Raw genomic sequence first — 23,404 nt, forward strand, 5'->3', positions numbered from 1 at the left:
GAAAAGTAGGTCTGTGGGTGTAAAACATCATGTTTCAGCCATATGATGTAAATGGCTTGGATATGAAATGCTGCATTGCTGGAATGTGCATGAATTCAGCAGTCATGTTTTTAGAAGATAGTGTGAGATTTATATTCCTTTATGCCAGCAAAATTAAAATGTCAGTATTTGGAGGGGTTCAGGTAAAAAAAAAAAAAAAAAAACAGCCTGGAAACACCTGCCAGAAAAAACTTGTTTCTGTGTTGATGGCTCTCAACAGATTTCCTGGCATCAACTCCCCACCCTACAGCTATAGCTAGGAAACCGAAATGCCAGCTTGTGTTAATGTTTGGAGTTTACTAGAGAGCAAACAAAACCAAGCAGGCACTTTTGTGACTGGGTATTTGCTGCATATGCCTGGGTTAGAGCCTGTCTCTGTCTACAGAAATAGTGAACTCTGCTGGGGCCTGTGGCACACACCAACCCATGGCAGAATGCCTGGGTACAAGCAGGCCACTGGTGGGTTCACTGGCCAGTATTTTATGATTGATTTTCCATTCTATGGCTATTCAAATACACAAGCATAAGAAATACAGAAATTGTTTGCTTGAACGACAGAAGCTGTTGATATAAATGTTAAATACGGGGATGTATTTGCATAGGAAGGATTTGTCTAGGCATGTCAGAATAGTTTATCTAATCTACTTCCTGTAGACAGTGGTGGCTGCATCGAGATGCTTCCCAGAAAGGGACAAGAGTCTTATGTGGGTCTCATTCAGACCTCTAATAGTATATCCTCCCTAAAAGCATTCACACCTTTTCAAGTCTGTGATGTACTGTAAATGTCTTTCTTGGAACTCAGAGTTTGCTGTTAGTCTTAAAAACTGTCTTGTGGCTTGAATGCTGTATTCTTCCACTTGGCTGAATTTTCAAATTCTCTCTCCCCATATGCAGGAATAATTTTTTAAAATGTGTCATTGTTTTAACATAGAGTTTTTGGTTTTATTGTTGCATTTAATTATACCAAACCATTTAAGGTGGATATTCAACATTCCATTAGTGTGGTTGTCAAAGGGGAGCAGAGTTATAGCAACACCATGCTCAGTCATTCACTGGGCTGATTAAATTGTACGTAGCAGAACCGCTGTGAGCCTGTGATTACAGTGCTTTGCTTGGGGCCTCTTCTCATTTCCCTGTCTTTTGACTCAGTGCACAACCTCTAGAGCTATTTTGACCAAAACTCAGAACACCTGTAGTGGAAAACACAGAAAGATTGATAGGGTTAGGAGTTGCTGTTCTTGGAGTTCTTATGCTAATAAAACCAGTAGTAATATGCCAACAGTAATACGTACACATGGGAGACTGTCAATAGCATGGAGTTCATCAGAATGCCACTTACTTAAATATATTAATCTTTCTTTTGAAGGCATGAGAAAACCCAGAAGTCAGTCTGTCCAGGCACACAGTGCTTTAAACCAAAGGCCCCCTGCTTCAAGTCACTCTGGACCAATTGTAGAAAGCCGGCAGCCTTTCATCCAAATGTCTACATCTGCCCACGAAATTGCCCAAAGGCTTTCTAGTAGTCAGCTATCATTCCACAATTCAGCAACATCTGTGTTTTCTCAGTCCCCTGCTGTTCCTGTTGCTGGCCAGCTGACTGTGCAGGACCGAGCTGCAGCAATGCTCAGGTCCAGCCTGGCCTCCTCCACCAGCTCAACTCTCAGCCTGCTGTTCGGCAAGAGAAGTTTTTCAAGTGCTTTGGTGATTTCTGGGCTCTCGGCTGCAGATGGAGGCAACACGAGTGACACGCAGTCATCCAGCAGTATGAACATTGCCATGGGGCCATCTGCCAGAGCAGCGAGCCAGGCAGCTCGGGTAAGGCTGAAGCTAAAACAGCAGTACTGAGTGTGAGTCCTATTCTGCTCACCTGTCTGGTTCTTAACTGTCCTCACCACCACTGGGTTTCTTCCTTCTCAGTGGCCAGAGAACATTTTTTTCCAAAACAGTGCTGGGATTTTGCTGCATCCGAGAGAGACTGTTTAGTATTAGAGTGTCTGTGAGAGTGTTTGTGAGTAACTGATGGGGGGGCTGTTATGCATACACCTGGAATTGCAAACTGTTGCTTTTCCTTTCACTCAAAACTTGGACTTATGTCTCCAGTTTCTGCAGCCCAGGTGATGAGTACCATCACAGCAGACTAAATAGCTCCTCCTTGCCTGCTTTAAGTCCTGTGCAGTGATGCCTTGAGAGGCTGACCTAGAACAGAAACTAGACAGAGTTAAAAGAATAAAGTAGGTATTTATTAAAAGGCCTTAAAGGATACACCTTGAAGAGCCTGGCCAGGGCTACACCCAAGAAGGACCCAAAATGGATGACCAGTCACAAGGTTTCACACTTTTATAAGTTTTTGGTCTATTTACATATTGGGGTTAATTGTCCAATTACAGCTTTGGGTTATGAAGTACAATCCTCCCTGTCTGCTCTCTTCAATTCCCCACATTTTGGGCCTGAAGCTTGTAACAGTTGTCCTTGGTCTCAAGCTGGAAAAGGACTGTTTTGTCTACCTACTCTGTGAAGAGAATTTACTAGCACTTTATATGAAGCTCAGAGCTACACACCTAGGCAGAATCTCAACAACATGAAAGCTGAAACTTCAGGCATGAGCAGGACTTAAAATTATTTTATCTGTAGGAAAAGGAATGGCTTCCCCTGAATAGTGCACTTGTTCTGTCCCTCTCTCTGACCAGAAATTCAATCTAAGACTTGAAACCTGGTTGCTGAAAGTTAGTCAAAGGAATCCTGTACGAAATGTTTACCAAAGGAAATCAGTATGCCCTATGATCAAGCATTTTCTAAGAGCAAAACACTACACACAAAAAACTTCCAGCCTTCTTCCCAATATACTCACAATTTTATTCCTATTTTCCCTGAAAAATTCAATTCACATTGTAGAGTTACTGTTTTATTGTTTATTTAAGTGTATTTATTTAACTTTGGTTGCCGTCCATTGCTGCCGTGAATTTTGAAAATTGACCTCAGCACTAAAAAGCAGAAACATGAGAAGATGGACTAGAAATAAAAGGTGACTGCAATTAGACAACATAATTAGACAGACTTTTGCATTTGGCCTATCAAAATGGAAACTAAACTGGTGACAGGGGAAAACTGCAGAAATAAGTCCCAAACATTTTCTGTTACTACGCTCCTGAACTGTGTATAACTTCCTTAGTTTCCAAAGAGTTCTCCAAACCTCAAGTGTGAAAAGCTCCTTGGCCTGTGCATATTTTGCTCTGAACCCTAAAATACCATGTGTGGTACAGTTCCCTAGAGTTTCGCCATGAACTTCAACAGGAGTCAGCTGAATGCTACTCATCTGGGTCCAATCCTACTTTGTTACAGTAACAAGTATTAGTATTTCCTCACATACAGTTGAATATAGTGAGAAGGCACGATGAGAAGGCACAATTCCAACTCTCAGGAGTTTATGGCCTAATTTACAAGAACTCAGCCAGTCTGTGATACTGAGTACTAATGGTAGGATTCATCTTGTCAAATTTTAAACTATCTAAAATTTGGGCATGATGTCTCAGTAGGTTGCTGTTAAGGCTTCTGTTTTCAGTGAAGAGACCTGCATCCTCTTCATCCTTGGAGCTATTGCGAGGAAATTATCCCCTGGGAAACTTGTATTTCTCTGCCAACCATTGGTAGCCTAAGTGACACAGCAAGACCACATGGTGAAATTTAGATGAGGTGAATCCTGGCCAAAGTAACTGCTCAGAGTCCAGGTGCCTGTTTGATTGAAAGTGGTAAAGAGGAAGTGCTTCATTTCAACGTTCACACAGCAAAGTTCTGGAATGCTTTCATCCTAATGGACTCTTTACAGTGCGGTGGCACTGCACTTAACGTTTTCAGACTGATAATTGCATTCCAGTTTTGATGAAAAGGTTTCTTTGTAAGTTGGTTTTAAAATTTGGTGTATAAAGCAAGCTCCAGAGCAACCTGATTTAACAACTTAGAAGTCAGCCCTGCTTGAAACAGCAGTTTGGACTGGATGACCTCCAGAAGTCCTTTTCAATCCAAATTCTTTTACAGTTCTCTATACATGTACATCTGTGGTACTAAACCTCCAGCTCCTGGTCTGCTTTTCCTTCCAAATTTATGCGTTACACAAAGTGCGACAAGTACCTCTTCAGAACTCCCTTGTGAATAATGCATGTTAAGAATCCCATGGAGTTTCACAGAATGACATCCCTATGTCAATTTTTAAACTCTTTGCACCTGTCACTTCAAAAAATAGCTGAAGTGTTACTTAGAAATTTCTTAAACTAGTTGACTTTTTCTTTCTTACTTTCCAGCAAGTCACTGAGACCTGTGAAGCAACAGATGCTACAGAACCAAGGCCCCAGCGGGAGGCGGGTCCGGCCCATGCACTATTCATGAGTCGGAACCTGGAGTGCAGGAGGGCCAGCCAAGAAGATATGGCCCTGGAAGACACCGCTTCTCAGCAAAGCCTGTCTGAGGAGCAGTAAGGAGCATTGCCAGTACAAGGGCCACGTGCTTCTTAGCATTAAATACAGAGTTAGGTCAGGAAGCCACACATGGGTTTAGGTTCTTTCCAATGTAATAAGCAACCTTCAAATGTTTATTTTTCTAACTTCCACACAAGACTATTCCAGGGCAGATGTTCTTCAGCTAATGGCCTTGGCATGGGTAGGGTTGGAAGATATCCTAAAAAACACACAGTGCCACTTCATCTTAGGTTCCTGTAAATCCTAGAACAATGAATACAACCTGTTTAACGTTTCTTCCCCTGGAATGGTTAGAATCACAAACAAATACAGTAGGAAACATTAATACAACTCAGTGAAAAGCACACAAAAGATATTTCTTTCCTGCCACAACTAAACAGCTGATTGCATGCAAAGTAATTGAAATTTGGTATATAGCAAGAGGCAACTAAGAACAGAAGCAATGAATACATAAAAGGACAGTACAGTGTCCTGTAACATTAGAGCTAAATCTGATTTTTTTTTTCCAACAGCAAATCTCTTTTTTTTTTTTGATGTGTTATGCAGGTGCTAATGCTGAATAGCAACACAGCATCTCAGACTGATATACTGCATGCAGCTATACTGAAATACTGTGTGAAGAGCCACGCTACACCAATTAACAAAAGTCAAGTATAAGAAGAGAAAGTATCCAGTGCATGGAAAGTCTTCAGAGCATATGGTGCACCTTATTTGCAAAGCAGCTTTGCATAAATTAGGTATTATCTCGTGCTCCTGTTTGGTTTACAGCAGTGTTTCTCAAATTCTAAGCAACAGTACCCTTAGGAGTCGCAAAAGGGCCATGGGGAATCCTCCTCAAGGACACAAAAGTGCAAAGCAGGCTGTAATTACTGTCTGGAAGTGTTTGTGTTAGGAAGGGAACAGCTAAATAACCTTTAATTGCTGGACACAGCTCACTGTCCATGAACACTTGTAGGCAGTAATTACAAAGCCTTCTGATTTCCCTCCCCCAGAGAAAACTGAGCTGCTGCCAATAAAGACAGATGATACAAAAAGGGAGGCTGTGCCTTCACAAGGTTTGAGAAACGCCAATTTACAGGAATGCATGACTACTTTGAAACCCAAAAGGCTACAACAAATCCTTCTTCTACTATAGAGTCTAAACAAACACGCATGTGGTTTTTTTCAATTATAAAGAATTGCAGCTATCAGTGTCTTGCTGTCTTTACTGTAACTACCATAGATTGTTTCTAAATCTCAATACAATGATGTGCAGCCAGGCTGTCTTCTCCCAATTAACAAGATTTAACAAGAGATGCTGTAGCTAAGTCTCATTACTGTTAGGCAATACTCAGTTGCATTCTGAGCTTCCTACTGTGCCACACTTCAGATCTCAGTAGTAGAACTAAGTAAAACTGAGTGAAAATAAAATTATCCAAGTATGTTTTGTGCGGCAGCTGTTTCTGGGTCTTCTGTTTGCAATTGTTTTCACTTGCTTTCTGCCTTACAAAATTAAGAAACCTATTCTTTTTTACTTCACGTCAGATCTTGATGAGTTGATTATTAATAAAGCTTAGCACAATCTAGGAAAAATTCTGCTCATGTTCACAAAGACAAAAGCAGAGTATTCATATACAGCCCTCTAGACACATAGTCATGAGTGCAGTTCAGGCCCTACTGATGTCTCCTCTAACATCCAGGTAAGATGTAGAAAAGGAAATTGAATCCAGCTGCTCCCTTCTGACCAGTTCTGGTAGATGATGACTCTTGTCCCACCACACTCACTGTTCATGAAGTGCTTCATTACAAATGAAGGATGGAGGTTATAGAGGTAGGCTCCTTCTGACAGCTACCAGCCCCGTTTCTGCTTTGGGGGCTTTTGCATGGCAGTCCACAGGATAAAACATCACTGCTTTGTCTTCCTGCATGGAGGCAGGGCAAGCAGGTGGCTCTGGAAAGCACTGAGAACTTTCCCTTTCACCTAGCATCACTTAGGCCTCCAATTTTCACATCTTTAAGTTTGAATCAATCTCCATCAAAAATAAATAATAGTAGTCCCAATCAACCTAAATTATTCTGTGTATCCAACTCAAGCATACTAAACTAGATTGGGAATGACTGCATAGATTCTTTCAGCAGCAACCACTGTATTTGCTTAGCATGGATTGAGGCCCACTGACAGCGCCTTCCCCCAGCACCACATCTTCTGCAAGACTCCACCACCTCTGCAGCTTCTAGTACTGCATCCTAAAATAATGCAGCTGCCTCACAGTTCCTGACTTCCCACCATCCCCTGGAGCGTAACTCCTTGGGGACAGCAGTTGTGCCATGAAGTTCTGACTCCTACTGCACAGGGTGATTGCCAGAAAAGGGCAGGTTCTAATGCCTTTGTGAAGTCACAGCAAGCAAACCCAGCAAAATAGGAGTCAAGGTAAGATTCAAAAATCAGTTCCTTTTTTGTAGCCATGCCTTACATAGTTTCCATTTTGCCTTAAAGTTGCTATTCTAGCATAGTGGGTTGAAAAAACCCAAGAGTTACCACTAGCAAGCAAATGTAACATAGGAAAAAAAGAATCAAAATGAGCATAAACTCGCCCATGTAACATTTCTCCATATTTTTGGAGATAGTCTGCTGTTACAGTAATAAGACTACTGCTATATGCATCAGTTTTAAATATGAGACAGTCCTACAGAATAATCTGACGTAATGGTTAGAAATGAAACCTGCAACTAGGCATGAGGTTGTATTGATTTAACAGATCTTAGACTCCCCCATTTTTGCATGAGGTAAGAGATACACCCAGTGAACTCTGCTTGGGATAGAAGGTGCATTTAAGGGCTCCGGATGCACACTAAGCTAATAAATAGGAACCTAATCTTTACACAAAACCTAGTTTGGACATTAAGCTGCTCCAAACAGCTCTGCATAACACCAAAAGGCACCTGAGTCCTCAGCACCAGTGCCTACATACACATGAAGGCTTTGAGTGACACCTTTACTCCTGAAAGACAACTTGATACTTAACCTCACACACGAGGTGCTTCAGAGTTGCAAGATGGAAGTACACCATTTTTGGAGCAGGTTTCAGCCTTTAAATGAAAAGCAAATGCGGTTTTTATTGCTTTTATGTCATCTGTGACTCTGCTGATGGGTTTCACAATGCTGAACACAGTTAAAACTTGGCCCTAAACCTGCTCAGGCTTAACAGTTTTCCTATGTGTCTGATCTCTCGCTACAGCTATGATGCAGGAGAGATACTGCACGACCATGTAAGGACCTTTTACCAAGAGTTCCATCAGTGTTTTTTGCATCAGGCGCTATGCTTGATTTTTCCAGAGCTGCAGAGGCCGCTTACCTCAGCCAGTCCAGAATGTTTTTGTTTCTACAACATAAAAATAGTGACATTCCCATCTTGTTAACAGGCTGAATGCATCCTTTGAGGAAATCAAGTGCTCAATCCACAAGACGATTTGTACATGCAGTTCCTTCATAGAAAAGTCAGAAGGGATGAAGAGATAGAGGCCTTTTCTGCCTCCCCCCAGCTTAACCTCAGATAATATCACTGCTGAAGTGATTTTATTCACACTGCCTCAGCAACCATAGAGGAACATGAACAATACAACAGGTTACAGGAGGGAGGATAATGAGTAATGGTAAAATAAACATAAACACAGTACTTTGGCCTTCACACTGAGCATGATACTTACCTCCCTCACATTTTGTTTTCCTAAAATTTCCTTTCTCAAATAGACTCTTGTTTATGTCATATGGTAAAAGCCAGTTGCTACACTCATAGTGGTGAAACATAGCCTGAAGATCTGACAGAAAGACTTTCAGTAACTTTTTACTAAAGCCAAGCACAGGCTGCTGAACTGCTCACATCCACCAGGAACACTGGCAAGCCCCAGCCTGACCTTCAGCCCAGCTGTTTCCCACCACAGCAAGCCAAGTAGGAACCAGTGATGGACGTAGTCTGCAAAGTTCATTCCTGTTCATCCAAAAATAAAAACCAGAGGTGCTGGCTGTTCCCTCCATTTTGTAGTGTCATGCAACTTCTCTGTGAGGAACCTCATTCCCATAGGCAGAAAATCTTGGTATTCACTTCACTGAAGACAAATCTCAATGAAAAGGACTTACAACGAATTTTTTTCCCTTGATATGATGCCTAGATAATATCTATGAATGACATTCTGACACTATTAAGTTGTTAGGACTCTGTGATGTCATTCACAGCTTTTTATCAAAACTGCTTATTAGAATAAGGCAAGAAATGTCACCTGCATTTGTCTCTAGCCCACCAACTGATGGCTCTTCTCTTACTGGAAAATTTAAGTTAAAGATTAGCTGGATTTTGTGCGGCTCCTTATAGAAGATTAGAAATACCAGTGAGATTCTCCAGCATGTGATAATCATCTTCTCTTCAATGCATTTTTTTAAAAATACCCAATTATTGCCATAATTACATTACTCCCTGAATTAGGAGCTGGTACTTAATTACCATGTTTCACTAGTGCTTGTACATCCTTACATCTGCAATGCAGACATATTACTTATAATTAACTTTGCAGTAGGTCCAGTATCAAAGATTCACCTCTCTCACTCAGTTTTACAAGTCAAAAATTGCCTAATGCTTGATAAATAATGCAGACCTTGTTTACTCCATGCTGTGTGCAATTTTATGCTGGAATTACAAGACTTCTGCCAAAGACATCCCTGATTCTCAGGCTCTGAGACAGTAATTGGTACCTCATATTCACCCCCTTTTTGCACCAATTAAAACCTGCAGGTACACTAATGTTGTCATCTGGAATCTAGCTAGTACATCAGAGGTACTTTTTACCAAATGTGTGCTATTAATAAAATTGGCCATCAGGGGAATTGTGAATGCTCCATTTGCTGTTACAATGCTCTCAAGGCCTTCCAAGTATTTTACTAGTGCAAGACCAGACAATAAATTTTTACCTTTAAAGTAAACACAGGTTGTCATAAAAACTTAACGCAGTTGGAAATACAACTTTCTCACTCACTTGACGTGTATTTTAAACAGGCAAATTGTATCTTCAGGACCATCTGAGATTTAAAGGCCAGACATGACTGTTAAGGTCATGTACATTCTCCTGTTGAACACAGATGACAGAATCTCTCTTTATTTCTCTTGAAAAGCACTCTAGCTCAGAGAGAAAACAGGTTTAAAAAAAGGACAACAAATTAATGGCACTCACCAATCTTGAGATAGGTAGCAATAAACAAGAGACACTGATGTCGTTAGAGAAATATGCATTAGTTTAAAAGGGCTGATATTTCACTCACAGTTCCAGAGAAGGAAAAATCCACCAAATTTTCTAGTGATTATCTAGCCTCAGTACAAAACCATGAGACAATGGATTAAAAGTGCCTATAGTAATAGGCACTGATCAGAAGTTCCCCAAACTTCTTGTTCTAATTGTTTGGGGATTTCTTCCTCCACACTCTACTAAATGATGGGACTACAGTAGGCATCATGGCACTATATGCAGGGCAATGTATCTACTTTTATGGGTAGTAAACACCATATAAAGGCATCTCTCAGCAATACTGGCTGAACCAGAATTCAGAAGACTGACTCCTAACAGAACCTCTACCAGAGAAATGTCAAATCTCTTCATTTTTTATTTAGCTTTAAAGGTCACTTCTCATTTAAGACTCAACAGTAGTGCCACTAAAACTGTACTAGATTTTGGATAACTCTTTAATCATTGAAAGAACTATTCTTTTGCAGCATATTTTATAGCTTAAAAGACTTAACATTGAAACAGGAGAGCACCCAACACTTAGGTGCAGAGAGGTTTCTATTCAAAAGAAACACAGCCCTGACAAAGTTTACTTTGGTCCCAAGTCCTCCACATCTAAAAAGGTGTTGTGTCTGAGTAGAATGCCTAAAGCAATTAAGGGATTAGTGTGTCTTTAGAGCACAACCTTATTTTGCAAATAGCAGCCAGGAGCTGTACATTGCTAAATGGAGACTCTTAAGAGGAGTCTTCTTTTTCCCCAGGTATGATGAAGACAGTACTACCATTTACATGGATTTGGGCAGACAGGTAGTCCTAACAAGGCAGTGAGGCAATGAGCCCATGGCATCCTTTAACATGGCATGCACCTCCTACCACCTGTGGAGGTGCAATGCTTCTACCAGACCCTTGTTCTACATACAGGAAAGAGAAAGAACATTCTCACTATGCTCCTAGGAGGTCTTTGCAGGGCGTATGTAAAAATACCTATCGCCATCCAGCCCTATATAACTCTGGGTGTCAGTTTTACAGAAATAAATCAATAAAATGATACTTGAAGATGCCTTTAAATAGTTTGCTCATTTTAACAGTCATTGAACTGAACAGAAAAAAAGTTAACAAACAACTGAATTTTTAACAACATTCCTCAGCCAGAGATGACCATAAATTTTACAATGAACAGTGTGCACCTGGGAAGGAATTCTGTTTTCATAACATGCAAAACTGATTAAGTGGCAGCACTTTTGCTGAACATTTTGAACATTTGCATTCCTCACAGGGAAACATATTGTCTAACACTCTCAAACTCTTATTTCACCATTAAGCATGTACAGAATTGAATAAGGCAAAAAAACCCAAACAAACATAAGTTTCAATAAACATAGCAGACTGTAAAATTAATATAGATAAATGCAGTATTAAGTCAATTATGACTTAACAAATGCAGCATGAAAAACACAAGATTTTATTAACTTCATGGACTTGAAGGTTTTTATATATTTTTTTTTGTAAGGGGGTGTGGGACAGGACTGCCACCAGAAATGGAAAATTAATTCAAAATGCAGTCCTCTTACCAATTAGTGTCTGGGCCATGTAAGAGAGGATAGATTTGGCTATTTTTCCTCCCAAAATGGAATTCTGTAAATGTCACTCATGACTACAGGAAGTCTTCTTGAAACTCTGGATAGCCCTTCTTATACTGCAACTGCAGACAGGGCGGCCTGGGGGTAGGAGGAGAGAGCCCATCTGCTTATATCCTCTACCTGCTGATTTGTCAGCACCCATGCTAAAACACACTTGAATACACCTAAGCTGGGTCACCAACAACTGTACTCCTACATAACCAGGCAGGACACATCTACATTTTGGACATGGTTCTGTTCTGTTGCAGATATTGAACTGATCTGTAGGAAGACATTGAATTGATCTGAACACACTCAGAAAGACTTAAGATCTCCAACAGATTTTACAGCTAATTGTTTTCACATGAGGTAACTCAGATCAGAGTTGACCACCTAACTTCCAAACACCCAGATTAGAACTGGATGTTAGCTACACATCTGTTCAATTTTTTTAATTCAGTGAACTGAATAAATTACAATCCTGCTATCCCATTTTAGAGCATTACCAGCTTTACCCTGCTTACCCTGGTGGCTCCAGTAAAGCCTCCAGGGGGCTAAAGCAGCAAGGACAGACTCTAAACCATCCATGAAATGTTGTAATGTTTTGTTGAAATGAAAGCTTTAGTGTTTACAGGACAGAAAAGGTCTTCATTTTCTGCAGGATTCCACAGCTGCCAAGATGTCTTGCAAAATGCTGTTTCTGTTTTCTTTACTAACCTAGAGAAAGGAAAATTAAAACTGATGTAATTTCATGAATAGCTTCTATACCAGTGTTTACTTCAAAAACAAATCAAAGCAAAAATTCTAATGCATTTCTTTTTCAGTGCAGGAATGTTGAGTGTCAAACACCTGCCTTCTTCTGCTACTGAGAACACAGTATGCTAAACCCACAAAAGCCCCAGTTGAATATTTAGTGATCTTTTGATTTAATTGCCTGTGGTATTTTGCAGTATTATTCAGGGCTTGAGTAACTAACAAGAATCACTCAAAGAACCAGCGTGCACTTTTGTCATTACTAGAAATCCTTTTCAACTACCTAATTTAACTTTCCTAATATAAAGTGGAGTGCTTATGCCTTCATTACTTGAAAGGGGTGTATTTATTAAGATGACAGACCTAGTCAAAAACATCTGCAAAGAAAAAAAAAATTAAAACAGCCTTAGCAGCATAACTCTGTACTCTGAGAAACCTTATTCCTACAGGAAAGAAACACCCTGGAAAAGAAATAAAACTATTTGAGAAAGCTGGGGTGTTCTGTAGCACACTGAGATATGCCTTTGGCTGACCAGTCCATGGGAATGCTGGGCTTTAAGTCCAGCATATGTGAATACAGATGACTGTAAACTGCCAAGCAAGTGCTCATGCTTGCTAGTCAGCTCAGCTCCCAGGGGCACAGAGCTGGGGGCTGTGTGTGTGTAAATTATCCCTTCCTGACAGACTGGGTCTTGATCCAGAGCCCTGTGACCCACAGTGCCATGCATTACTCACTCAAACAAAATCTGGGGAGGTGACTGGGGTTGTAAAGGAGTAACAAGCAACTGTGAAGCATCAGGAAAAGCTTCATTTTAAAAAGTCTAAGGATTTTTCCCCATGTTCAGATCCCTGCAGAGAGGGCAGGAAGAAATCAGACAAAGACATGTGAGCAGAAAAAATAAGTAAGGGCATTCATACAAAGTTGTAGAAAAGCTGTTTGACGAGGAAAGAGACACAACACCATGCACAGCATAAAACCAGCAAGGTTCCACTGCACTCCCTGCATCTGTATTTAGGATGTGAGCACAAGTATTTGTACCCATTCCAGTATTACAGTCAATAATGAACAGGAGAAAGTATTACTATTATTATTGTTGTTGTTGTTAAATAGGTGACAGTTCTATCTGAAGAATTTGGCCCAAGGATCTACCACTATTTACAGTCACACACATCCTATCCAAGTGCTGTAAACCAACACTGTAAAACCCACAGACAGTGGTCTCACCTACCACTGAATTCAAGACAGCAGATCAACATGGGACTAATGAAAAACTGACACTGAAAAAAAAAAGCGAGGGGGAAGAGTAATGAAAAGGAAGGAATGTCTGAAAATGTCACTGTTTTTACTGAAAATCAGTCCAAGCTTTATGAGAAAACCCCACAAAAACAAAGAGAGCAAGACAACAAAGAATGCTCTTCAGTAAGGCTATTGGGACCCCAAGGTAAACAATACACAGCACACATGAGCCAAACCTTAAATCTCACAGCAAGTGTACTGATATCCTGACTTTCAAAGGACCTTCTGCACATTTGATAGCTCTTCCCACTCCCTCCCAGCCAACAAAAACAATACTACATTTTATCTATCCTTTTTCCATACCTACATGCCAGAAGTCCAGTGAGAGCAGCAGAGAGAAAGCGCCAAGCGCTAGGAAATTTTCACAACTGTTTTACAAAGGCTGTTTGATAGATATAAGTCTCCTCTTAAGATCTGGAGACATTCTGTGCAGGCAGCTTTCCCAGAGAGAACAAATCTCCCAGTATCTGTACTGAATGTACAAACAGATGGGTGTGTTTTTAGAAAGGAGTTGAAAATAACTGTAGATGCCGACATCTACAACAGCTTATATTAAGCATTTATGTAATTTGGAGGAAATTGCCACCTAGACTCCAAGCAGGCAACTATAGAGGACAAAAGCTTTCTTCCTCTAACTGTTAAAAACACCATCAAGGAAACCACTCGTGTACAATCTGTTCAAATGGAACCTTTTCTTCTCCCTATCCATTTCACTGTTTTCTTTCTTAATAGGCATATGCAACTAATGGGTTTCAAGCAAGCAAAATTAATAGATGGGAAAATAGGAGAAAAATTAGTATCTGCCAGCTGCTAAGGATAAACTGATCCTATTCATGCTACCATGTCTGCAAAACTACACAGACACAGGCAGTGCAAAAAGAGCCTCTATAGTTTCACTGGAAAGTTTAGTTCTCAGCAAAATGGAACTGGGTAACAATAGAAACAAATGTGTTAAATATCAGAGCTCCTATCGTTAAGTGCCCTAAACATAATAAATTAAACATTTGGGACTAAATGCTGAATTGCTTTTAGGGCATCTGGGCCCACTTACACCAACAAAATATGCTTTCAAGACAGAAGGGACTGTAAAACACCAAACAGCTGTTCTCTCATCAGAACTGTCCTTGTGACACTAGGAGCAGGATGAAAAAACTGAGATGAACTATTTGAATGCAGCCTAACGCCATATTAAGTGACAAAGCAGGCAGAATGTTTTCGAAGTTAGCCACCTACTTCTGTACACTTCCAGGCTTCATCCAAGTTAGTAAGAAATTACTGACTATGAGCTATTTGGACACTCCAGGTTTCCCCATGCCACAGCCCTTGAAGAAAACAGCTGGTGACCCAGTATCCACTTCAGCTACTAACACCTCTGACTCCCCACGGGCAGGTTCTGCTCCTGCACACATTTGAACCAGCTGGGAAAGAGCATGTAGTGTGTCACTGGAGCAAGAGAGACAGATGCTCTCCTGCACAAGACTTCAGCTTAGCAGGTCTGTGACACCTGGGAATGACTGCAGTCTGTCACACATTTCACGTCCATGCTTTTGGTTAATGGATTCACCAGACATGTCTATTTAATTAAAGAATTCTGCATGTCTTAATCTCCGCAGCATGAACAGGATGGGTCATTGTTTTAGTAAAGATCTTTTAGCTAGATAAAACACTACTCCATCAAAATTTACAGAAAGACTTTTGCTGGCTGGAGTCAGTACTTGAGAGAAAGATTTATCAGCAGACTGATACAGCTGAAAACCCAGGGCTGAGTAGCCCATGCCCTCTGAATATCACCTGATAAAAAAAGAGACAGTAGAAGCCTCAAAAGCTTCCTTGAAAAGCCAAATGCTGTCTTCTAGCTCCGTTTCCTCTCACAAGAGGACCCAATGTATGCACCATGTCCTGCCATGACTGCAGCCTAAGCACTGAATGACTGGTACTTCCAGCAAGGCTTCTCCATCCTCTCTTCCCCAGTCCTACCCCTGTAAAGCTGCTCATACAAAATTCACATTTATGTGCATTTCTGTTTAACAGCCTGACTACAAACACACATCAGCTCGGTAGTGGAAAAACCTGGGGGTTTACCTCTGAAAGTAATGAAGGGAGTTGAATGTTTATGCAAGGAAAGGAATAATCTCTCATCTTTGCTCCTACAGTTGCTTTAGCATTTAATTCAATCAATATTTAATATAAAAACAGAAACTGAAAATGTCGATGGGACTCTCAATTAAAGTAAAGCTGAGGAACTTTGAGCACTGCAGGTTTTTAAGCCAGCTTTGAATAGGAAACAACATAAACCTAAGGAGTGAGAGGTGCCTTGGTTTTTGTGAAGCATCAAGGACACTTACTGATGTTAAGGAAACCTCACACATGCACTCCCCTAGGAACAGGCTAAGTTTTGCTGTGGGAAGTTTTTCAGAACTGCCCTGTAATTGATCAGAAATGTATTCTGAGGCCCTAATATTCTGAAAATTATGCCTGTAAAAGTAACATAATGAATTCCAAAATTGGTTCACTGACTGCAGAGAAAGTACACTCCATTTACAACTGTCTTTCTTCTATAAATCATTCCTGCAAACTCCACTGCTGCTTTTTTTTTTTTCCTTGAATATGACTACTAGTAATGTTTCTGCAAGCCAGTCTGGAAAAAAAAAAAGAAAAGGTTAAAAATCTGACTGTACTTTAGAAGATCTAACTCTTATGAATAATTAATACCTATACAGTAATAATACTACAACAAAGAAACCTTTTAAAACAACTATAGCATTACTTCTGCAGCCCCTCACAAGCAAAGCCACCTGTGTGAGATGGCTACAGTTAGTGCTAAATGGGATTTTTTTTAATAAGGTGAACACCTGCCCATTAAGAATAAAATGGAAACTAAAAAACTTATTTCATGCAAGCTACCCACAGCTATCAATTGGCAGTAACAGTTTTTAAACCGAGCCAAATCTAAACAAGTAACCTAGAACAGAAGGCTCTTTAAAGATATTAAATATTACTCACATTGAACACTTTAACATCTTTTCTATTTCTTATTTCTTCAACAAGATCCAGTGGCTTTCCCTTAGGTATTGGAATAGTTCCAAGCACCACAGTCCCTGAGCCAGCCAGCGTTTGATGAACAGCTTGAATAAAAGCCTGGCTGAAGAGCTCCATTTTACCAATCTCATCTATGACACAAATTCTTTTCTCTGTGTCACCACCATGGTTTACCTGTGGAAAAGAGCATCTGTAAACAGCAAAACTTATAACAAGCAACAGACATAATCTCTATGCTGACAGAAGAAATACCTCCAAAAGAAACAAATTCAACTGTAATACTGGGGAAAGCAGGAAGTCAAAGGTACTGCTGGTAAATGACAGACTTATAAATCTGTCATTTCATTTTTAGGACAGATTTTTGGAGGGATGGAAACAACCATACAGTATAAATACCAACTACAATAGGAAATATCCTTAACATCAGATTTTCTTTGAAGCAGAATTCTCACAATGGTCTCATATGAGCTATCTGACAATTAAGAACTGCACTTTTACAAGCAGCTCTCAATCATTCTGAGGGTCAGCAATTTTTAAAAACTTTACTCTTCCCACTAAATTATGCATGTAGTGATTACATTTGATTATGTGATCAGTAGTCACACAAAACAGGTATCTAAAAGAAGGCTTCCATTAAATCTAGATTTGGAAGTTTCTCCTCTGGTAGTTGGGATGATGGAGCATCTCACTCAGAGCTACTGACTGTCTTCAAAGGTGTCTGGATAATAACCAAGCCATCTGCAAGGGTCTCTCACATTAGAACAGATACATATTGAGATATACCTTATTCTGTAGTCCTAGCCACTGGATAGTAGGAGAGACACAGTTAACCACATTTGAGGCTTCTTTGTTTTTTCCATGAAGTGAATGCTGTGCCAAACAGTGCCATGCTGCAGGCAGTTGGAGCAGCAGGGTGAAAACAAGGGTGATTGCTATTGAGGGAAAGGCACTCAACTGTACTGCCTTCAACTGTACTGCCTACCCTACTTTGCTAAAAGTGACTGAGAACTGTACTCCATTATTTGTAGAAGTGGGGAGAAAATCAACTCAATTCAAAACTACTATAGATCCATGAATATGTACCAATACAAGCCATACAGCACAGAAACTAAAAAAAAAAAAAAAAAAAAAAAAGAACGAAACATATTCCTTGTGAAGGCAAAGCATTTGCTTCTGGGAAAGTGAAAGAACTGTTTAACATGCATCCTAAAATCCTTTCAAGCTAGGTCCCTACTGAGTAGCTGTTTTATCTAAAAATCCTTTCATAGATCAGTGAGCCAAAAAGCCAATACTAGTCACTAGGTCACATCTTGAGGAAGAGAGTATTTTGCTTTGAAAAAAAACCTGATAAAAACTATCTCTCCTGCCTGATAAAAGCTTGCAGAATCAGAGAGATTTTCCACTGCAGGATCTAGCCCATTCTCACTAGAGTGAAAAAAGCCTTAAGAGCTGAATCTGTCCTCAAGTATAAATGGGCATGTGTCCATTCTGTGCTGCTCTCTCATCAAACCAGAACATACCTCTGATGCTCCTACCCTCATTCTTTATTTGTCTCTCCTTGTTTCAGTTCTCTCATCTTCCTCACTCTCCTCTTCCACATTGGGCCATCTTCACGTGTGACCACATGCCCACAAAACTGATAAACAACACTTTCTATGAGCATGGGCACATTCACTGTGTGACTCTGCTGGCCCTACACTTTCTTGTAATTGCAGAAAGCTATATAAATAATGGAAAAAATTCAACACTGCTAACACTTTTCTAGGAACATCTCTCCTGGATTTCAGTGGTAAAAGGATTCCAAGTACAGAAACTGGTCTAATGAATTATTTTTAAATAAACTATCTTTCTATTTACTATCATCGTAAATATGGCTACAGTGGAATTTAACATATAAAAGTTGTCCCATTTTTTAATTACTTCCCTTCTCCCTTGCCCCAACATCCTTGCTTTCCTACTCTCAGATTTCAATGTTCTTTGACAAAAACAAGAATCATATCCTCAATCTCATTTTTGCTCCTTGGACCTCTTTGGGCTTTTTGTTTTAAGTTCACAAAAAAACTCCTTCTTTCTTGTCCCCTTGAGCATTGGCAGTGTAGAAAAATCACAACAGGATTTTTTTAGTAGTACAGTTCAGCAGCTGCTGCACACTGTTTGTGGTACGTTATTGCCGAAATCAAATCTGTTCTTGGTGAATTTTGGAGACTGGAAAGGTTGGAGTGAGAGAGAGGAAGGAGAAGAAAAAAAGCAGTGACAGAATATTAGCAAAAGGATAGTGTAGGAAGTCTTGACACAGCCAGAGCACTCCTTGTGCAGCAGGCTAAATCCCAAATAATCAGGCTGGTATTATCACTCTGCAGATATTTATACAATGGTAATCAAAAAGACTCACTGGATTCAAGAAACAAATGCTTCTAGTCTCAGACGATGGAAATCAGAGGAAGAGGGGGTGAAAAAAGTCTGTAAAGAAGAGCAACAGCAAAACCCTTTTTCTTCAGTGATTCCATCCAGTTCTCTGTGGTAAGCCACTTGTGCATTTTGTTTGCTTTCCAGTGTGAGACAGTGACATAGGAAGAAATTTCCTACCTGCTGCCTCTTCAGGTCAAGGAGGACCTGCTCACAGGACTGCAATCTCTCCAACACCACAATAATGACAAGAGAACTAGCCAGATTTGCCCCTCCAGCTTCCTGACTCTGACTTACATCAGAATTAGCAATACCCAAGAAACAGGCCATTAATTAGTATCAAAAACTAGCTGTGTAAAAGGGCCTTCCAATAACACTGACTATCATAAAGCATACATTTATCAGCAGCTTTCATAGAATACTCACATTTCTCAGCATAGGTAGAACCAACTGCTCAAATGAAACAAGGTCTACAGCATATTGTCCAACCCGGTATTCACGTCTTGAGGCAGAAGAATCAGAACTGGGACTGAAAAAGAGATACACAATTCCTTCAAAGTACTGAGTTTAGTGAGAATTCACTGCAGTCATTTCAAGTGAATTTATAAGAAGTTATCCAAATAAATCAAATCCCCTTAATTCTTCCTAAGAAGGAAGGGAAAGAAATTCTAAACCATGCAGTATGTCATACTGCAGATAGTTTGCTGTCAGAAAATAAATAAACCATATGCACCCCTCACAACTATGCAGGCTCAAATTTCAACAGTGTATAGAGGACAATGGCATTTAAAAGTCAGCATGTATATTTACATTGAAATCAAAATTCATGCCTGCAGTTTAGATCTTTGAATTTTGTTATGTGACACTACAGACAGCATCATAGCGGTATCACCTCAGTATGGGCTGCAAAACCCTTTATCTTGGAAAAATATTCACTTTGCATGTGCTGTACCACACTGTGCTAGGTGCACCTTCATTATTAACAGAGTGCAAATTATTTTCACAACTACTCTGTGTGAATGAGATGCTAAGGTCACAGTGGACATAGACCAAGTTTTGCACTAAGTATGAAAAGCTAAGTCTAGTGAATCAGGAGAGAGTGTGAGGCACTCTGCACTTCAGAGGCCCCTTCTGGGGCTCTGAAACGCGCTTTTTCTTAACATTCAGATGAGTTTTGTGGACCAGTCAAATGTTCTTTAAAACAATGCTATATGCAATTTCCCTTTTCATTTTCCACTTCTGTCACCATAACTGAGCTAGCGGAAACACAAAAATCTTTCTCCCTGCCCACAATAAGCTACTTAACTGCATCCCAAAGGGACTAAGCCTCATAGTAAAAGGCTCAGCAATGTTTCCCCTATCTGGTTTAGAATTGCCAGTAAGGGAGAACAGAACACCCCTGCCCAGCACATTTTCAGTATTTCACTGTGCAACAGACACTGCCTACATATACAATATAGGTATCAGCTAGGACACAAAACCAAGCAAAGAACTTCAACCTGAAAGCCAAGTGTGCTGGAAATCACCTTCTGGAGGAGCATTAAATCTCAGGTCCAAAGGACTGGAGCAGACACATAAAACAATAAGCTGCTTACAGTTATTAAAACTCCAGTACCTGACTCTAGATAAAGGTCCTCGGTTTCCAGACAGAGTGACAACATCAAATCCTGTTCTCCTGCCACCTTCTCTAACTTCCTGTGTGTAAAATCCATCAATAGGAACACCTGAGGATTTTAGAGCTTGAGTGACTTTCTGGATCAAAGTAGTCTTTCCAACCCCTAAAAATAAAGAATGGAAAAAAAGCACACAGCATTAATCTTCTCCTGCACTAAAAGCCCATTTTTTTAAATGCCACAGTTTAATGATTCAGTTCAGTGGGAACATTACTTTTGAAGGTTGCAAATTACTTTTTCCACATGGTAGGAAAGAACAGAAGTATCTTTTCACATGCATGCTGCACTGACGCTGTAAAGCTTCACAACAGAATGGTACAAATATCCCAGGCTACCAATGCATTTGTTAGCTTAGATGATGCATGAGCAGGCCACAAAACTTACCACAAGGCAGATGGCACAAAACTGATATCCAAGCTTGCTGGAAGACTGACTGATGAATCTCCCTTTCTACCATTGATATTCACTACTTTTAAGATCAGAGCTAAGTTCAGCCCCTTTTTAGATCAAAAGGTCAAAGCTGACTGCTATTACCAGATGCCTGGTAATAGGACACACTTCTTCCATTGATGTCGTAGAAATCAGAAGCACTTAATGTCCCTGAGATACCAAGTCCTTACAAAGTCCCAACAACAGAAGAATGTTTCTTCTGGTAACTGAATCAAGAGACATTTTGACTAGATACAGAGAAAAGCTTGTTTATAGTGAGGTCAATGAAGCCATGAATTAGGTTGCCCAGAGAGGCTGTGCAATCTTCACATACTTTAAACGTTTTCAAGACATGACTGGATAAAACCTGAAGCAACCTGGTTGGGCCTGATAGCTGATACTCCTTTAAACTTCCTCAAGTCCCTTTTTACATTAATTATCTTCTGACCCTTTAATTTCATTTTCTTACCCTTAGACAGGTCTTTAAAACTCTCTCCTTGCACAATGTGATGCACCTTTTACAATGTGAACACTGACCACATTCCAGACATACTTTCAGTTTTTCTCCTATGCCACTGTACAAGTACATCCCTCAATGATCTCCTTTTAAACTCACCTTTACTGCCTCTCTTTTATTTACTGCCATCACTTCATTTTCAACCACTACTTTAAAAAATTCAGATGACAGAAAATAATCCTGCAGAATAAACCTTCAAATTCTTGGAGATAAGGAACACAGACCAAACATGAGATGCCTAAAGATGACAAAAGAAATCATTTCAACATGCACACACCAAATTTCTAACTTAGACTTTAAGCAGATTTAGGAACTGCTTTCCTAACAATCAATACCAGTGACAAAATATTCTGTGGCTTCAAAGGCATGTAGTCAAATGCTTAAGCAAACTTCTCAAATTTGAAAAAAAGGGCTTTCTGGCAGCTGAACAACAAAAAAAAAGGCAAATGTGGCACCCTCAATTATCCAACATAGGCCTTGTCTCTTGTAAGTGAATTTTGCTAAGTGAATTTGCTATCTCTAATTTTTTTACTTTCATTCAGTAACCTGCCAAACAAGCTAGAGTGATTCAAACTAAGTTTAAAGAAGCTTGAAGTTAGGCATTTAGCTAATCAAAACAGTACATCCAATTTCAGGTAAATGAAAAGAGACAAGACCTAAGCAGCTCTAACCTCTGCATCTCCTGAAAGGCTGCCTTTATTCAAGTGGTTGGAAAGCCAGTGTGAAGTGGGTGGAAGGTATTCCTATCTCAGCCCAACAGCAGCATTTTAAATCAATTCCAGTGAAGACAGGCATCCTCAAGATGCCTTCAAGGAGAATTAGGCCCACCGCTTTACTCCCACAGCACAAAGGAAAGCTCTGCAATCATAATAACAGATTAATTTCTTTATCAACCATAGAGTTTGACCCTCATACTATGTCCCACTCAGCCTCCACAATAACCAGATTCCCTTACCATGACAAGCTACTTCACTGCTTCAATCAAGGCCTGCCCATCCGGGACACCAGTTATTACCCACACCTGCACTTCACTGAGGCTGGAAGTGCTAAATCACCGCAATTAGGTTACAGGAAAGATGAGCTCTCAGAAATTATTAATCGCTGCAGTTTATATTGAAGCAGGCAGGATTAGTTGTCCGGGAGGTGTTTTATTTTCCTCCAACACTGAACTCCAGGGCAGAAGCCAGGGACAAAGCAGCAGCACCTGGAAAAGTGTATGCCGTGGAGGACTGGATGGAAAAGTAAAGTGTCACTTCATTAGGAACAAACTAATTAGTGCAACAGCTCCGATCTCGACACGTTGGGGCGGGGGGGGGGGGGGGGAGGGGGGTCCGGGCCCGCAGCCGCGGAACCTCGGGCAGTGCCGGGCCCAGCTGCAGCTGGAAGCGCTCCCGGGGCTCCCTCGGAGCCCAGGGCTCGGCAGCAGCTGCCTTCCCCCGGCTCTAAGCGCCTCACAGCACCGCCGGCACCGCGGAGGGCCGGGCTGGGCGGGGCCGAGCCAGGCCAAGCCAGGCCGAGCCAGGCCAGGCCGTATCCCACGGCATCCCCTCGGCCGCGCCACCGCCCCTGCCCGGCTCCCCGGGCTCCTCCCGCCCCCATTACCTGGGGGTCCCGTGAGAAACACGTGCTTGGACATGATGCGCTCCCCACTCCGCCCTCACCCCCACCCGGCGCTCCGCTCCGCCCGGGAGGGCGGTGCCCTCCAAGGCTTCGGGCACGACGGGCCCTGCCGGGCCTGAGGCCGCCTCGGAGGCGGGGCCAGGCAGGGGCTGCTGCTGTGGTGTATAAGAGAAGATGGTCACAAGGTAAGGTTAGGGGAAAAAAAGCAATTAGTTTTCTAGTTGAGGGCCAGCGTCTTCTTTATCCAGTTAGCTGAACCTGTCACATGTCTGAGTTATTTTAATACAATAATG

The 23,404-nt window shown here is 40.9% G+C and overlaps 2 protein-coding genes across 4 annotated transcripts in view; one reads left to right on the forward strand and one right to left on the reverse strand.

Moving 5' to 3' along the window:
- The window catches only part of PCNX2 (pecanex 2), a 153,124-nt gene extending 147,181 nt beyond the window's left edge, over positions 1-5,943 (forward strand). Inside the window, exons 33-34 of the mRNA XM_053936997.1 lie at positions 1,406-1,854; positions 4,335-5,943. Of these exons, the coding sequence (XP_053792972.1) occupies positions 1,406-1,854; positions 4,335-4,508 (623 nt within the window). The 3' untranslated portion in view covers positions 4,509-5,943. The remainder of the gene's footprint in view (positions 1-1,405; positions 1,855-4,334) is intronic.
- Positions 5,944-9,748: 3,805 nt separating this feature from the next.
- On the reverse strand, positions 9,749-23,180 carry NTPCR (nucleoside-triphosphatase, cancer-related). Of its 3 annotated transcripts, XR_008429721.1 has the most exons (6): positions 23,094-23,180; positions 20,488-20,650; positions 19,299-19,401; positions 16,431-16,640; positions 15,945-16,065; positions 11,965-12,094 (listed from the first exon to the last, which is right to left on the reverse strand). XR_008429721.1 is itself a non-coding variant. In XM_053936998.1 (5 exons), exons 1-5 carry the CDS (start codon positions 23,125-23,127, stop codon positions 12,026-12,028), a joined length of 579 nt encoding a protein of 192 aa, XP_053792973.1. In that variant the 5' UTR covers positions 23,128-23,180; the 3' UTR covers positions 9,749-12,025. The 3 variants fall into 3 exon arrangements, 2 of the variants coding, with proteins under 2 accessions (XP_053792973.1, XP_053792974.1); XM_053936998.1 differs by lacking the exon at positions 15,945-16,065 and having other exon boundaries at positions 9,749-12,094; XM_053936999.1 differs by lacking the exons at positions 15,945-16,065; positions 16,431-16,640 and having other exon boundaries at positions 9,749-12,094.
- Positions 23,181-23,404: the final 224 nt, after the last annotated feature.

This window comes from Vidua chalybeata, chromosome 3 (assembly GCF_026979565.1).
Source record: "Vidua chalybeata isolate OUT-0048 chromosome 3, bVidCha1 merged haplotype, whole genome shotgun sequence".
Lineage (NCBI taxonomy): Eukaryota > Metazoa > Chordata > Aves > Passeriformes > Viduidae > Vidua > Vidua chalybeata.

Excerpts from the sequence above, each read along its gene's own strand:
- NTPCR (XM_053936998.1), bottom strand. The coding sequence starts at position 23,127 with ATGTCCAAGCACGTGTTTCTCACGGGACCCCCAG. Across the intron at positions 19,402-20,487 it reads GGACCTTTATCTAGAGTCAG|TCCCAGTTCTGATTCTTCTG; the intron begins GTACTGGAGTTT and ends TCTCTTTTTCAG. Across the intron at positions 12,095-16,430 it reads AAGATGTTAAAGTGTTCAAT|GTTAGTAAAGAAAACAGAAA; the intron begins GTGAGTAATATT and ends TCCTTTCTCTAG.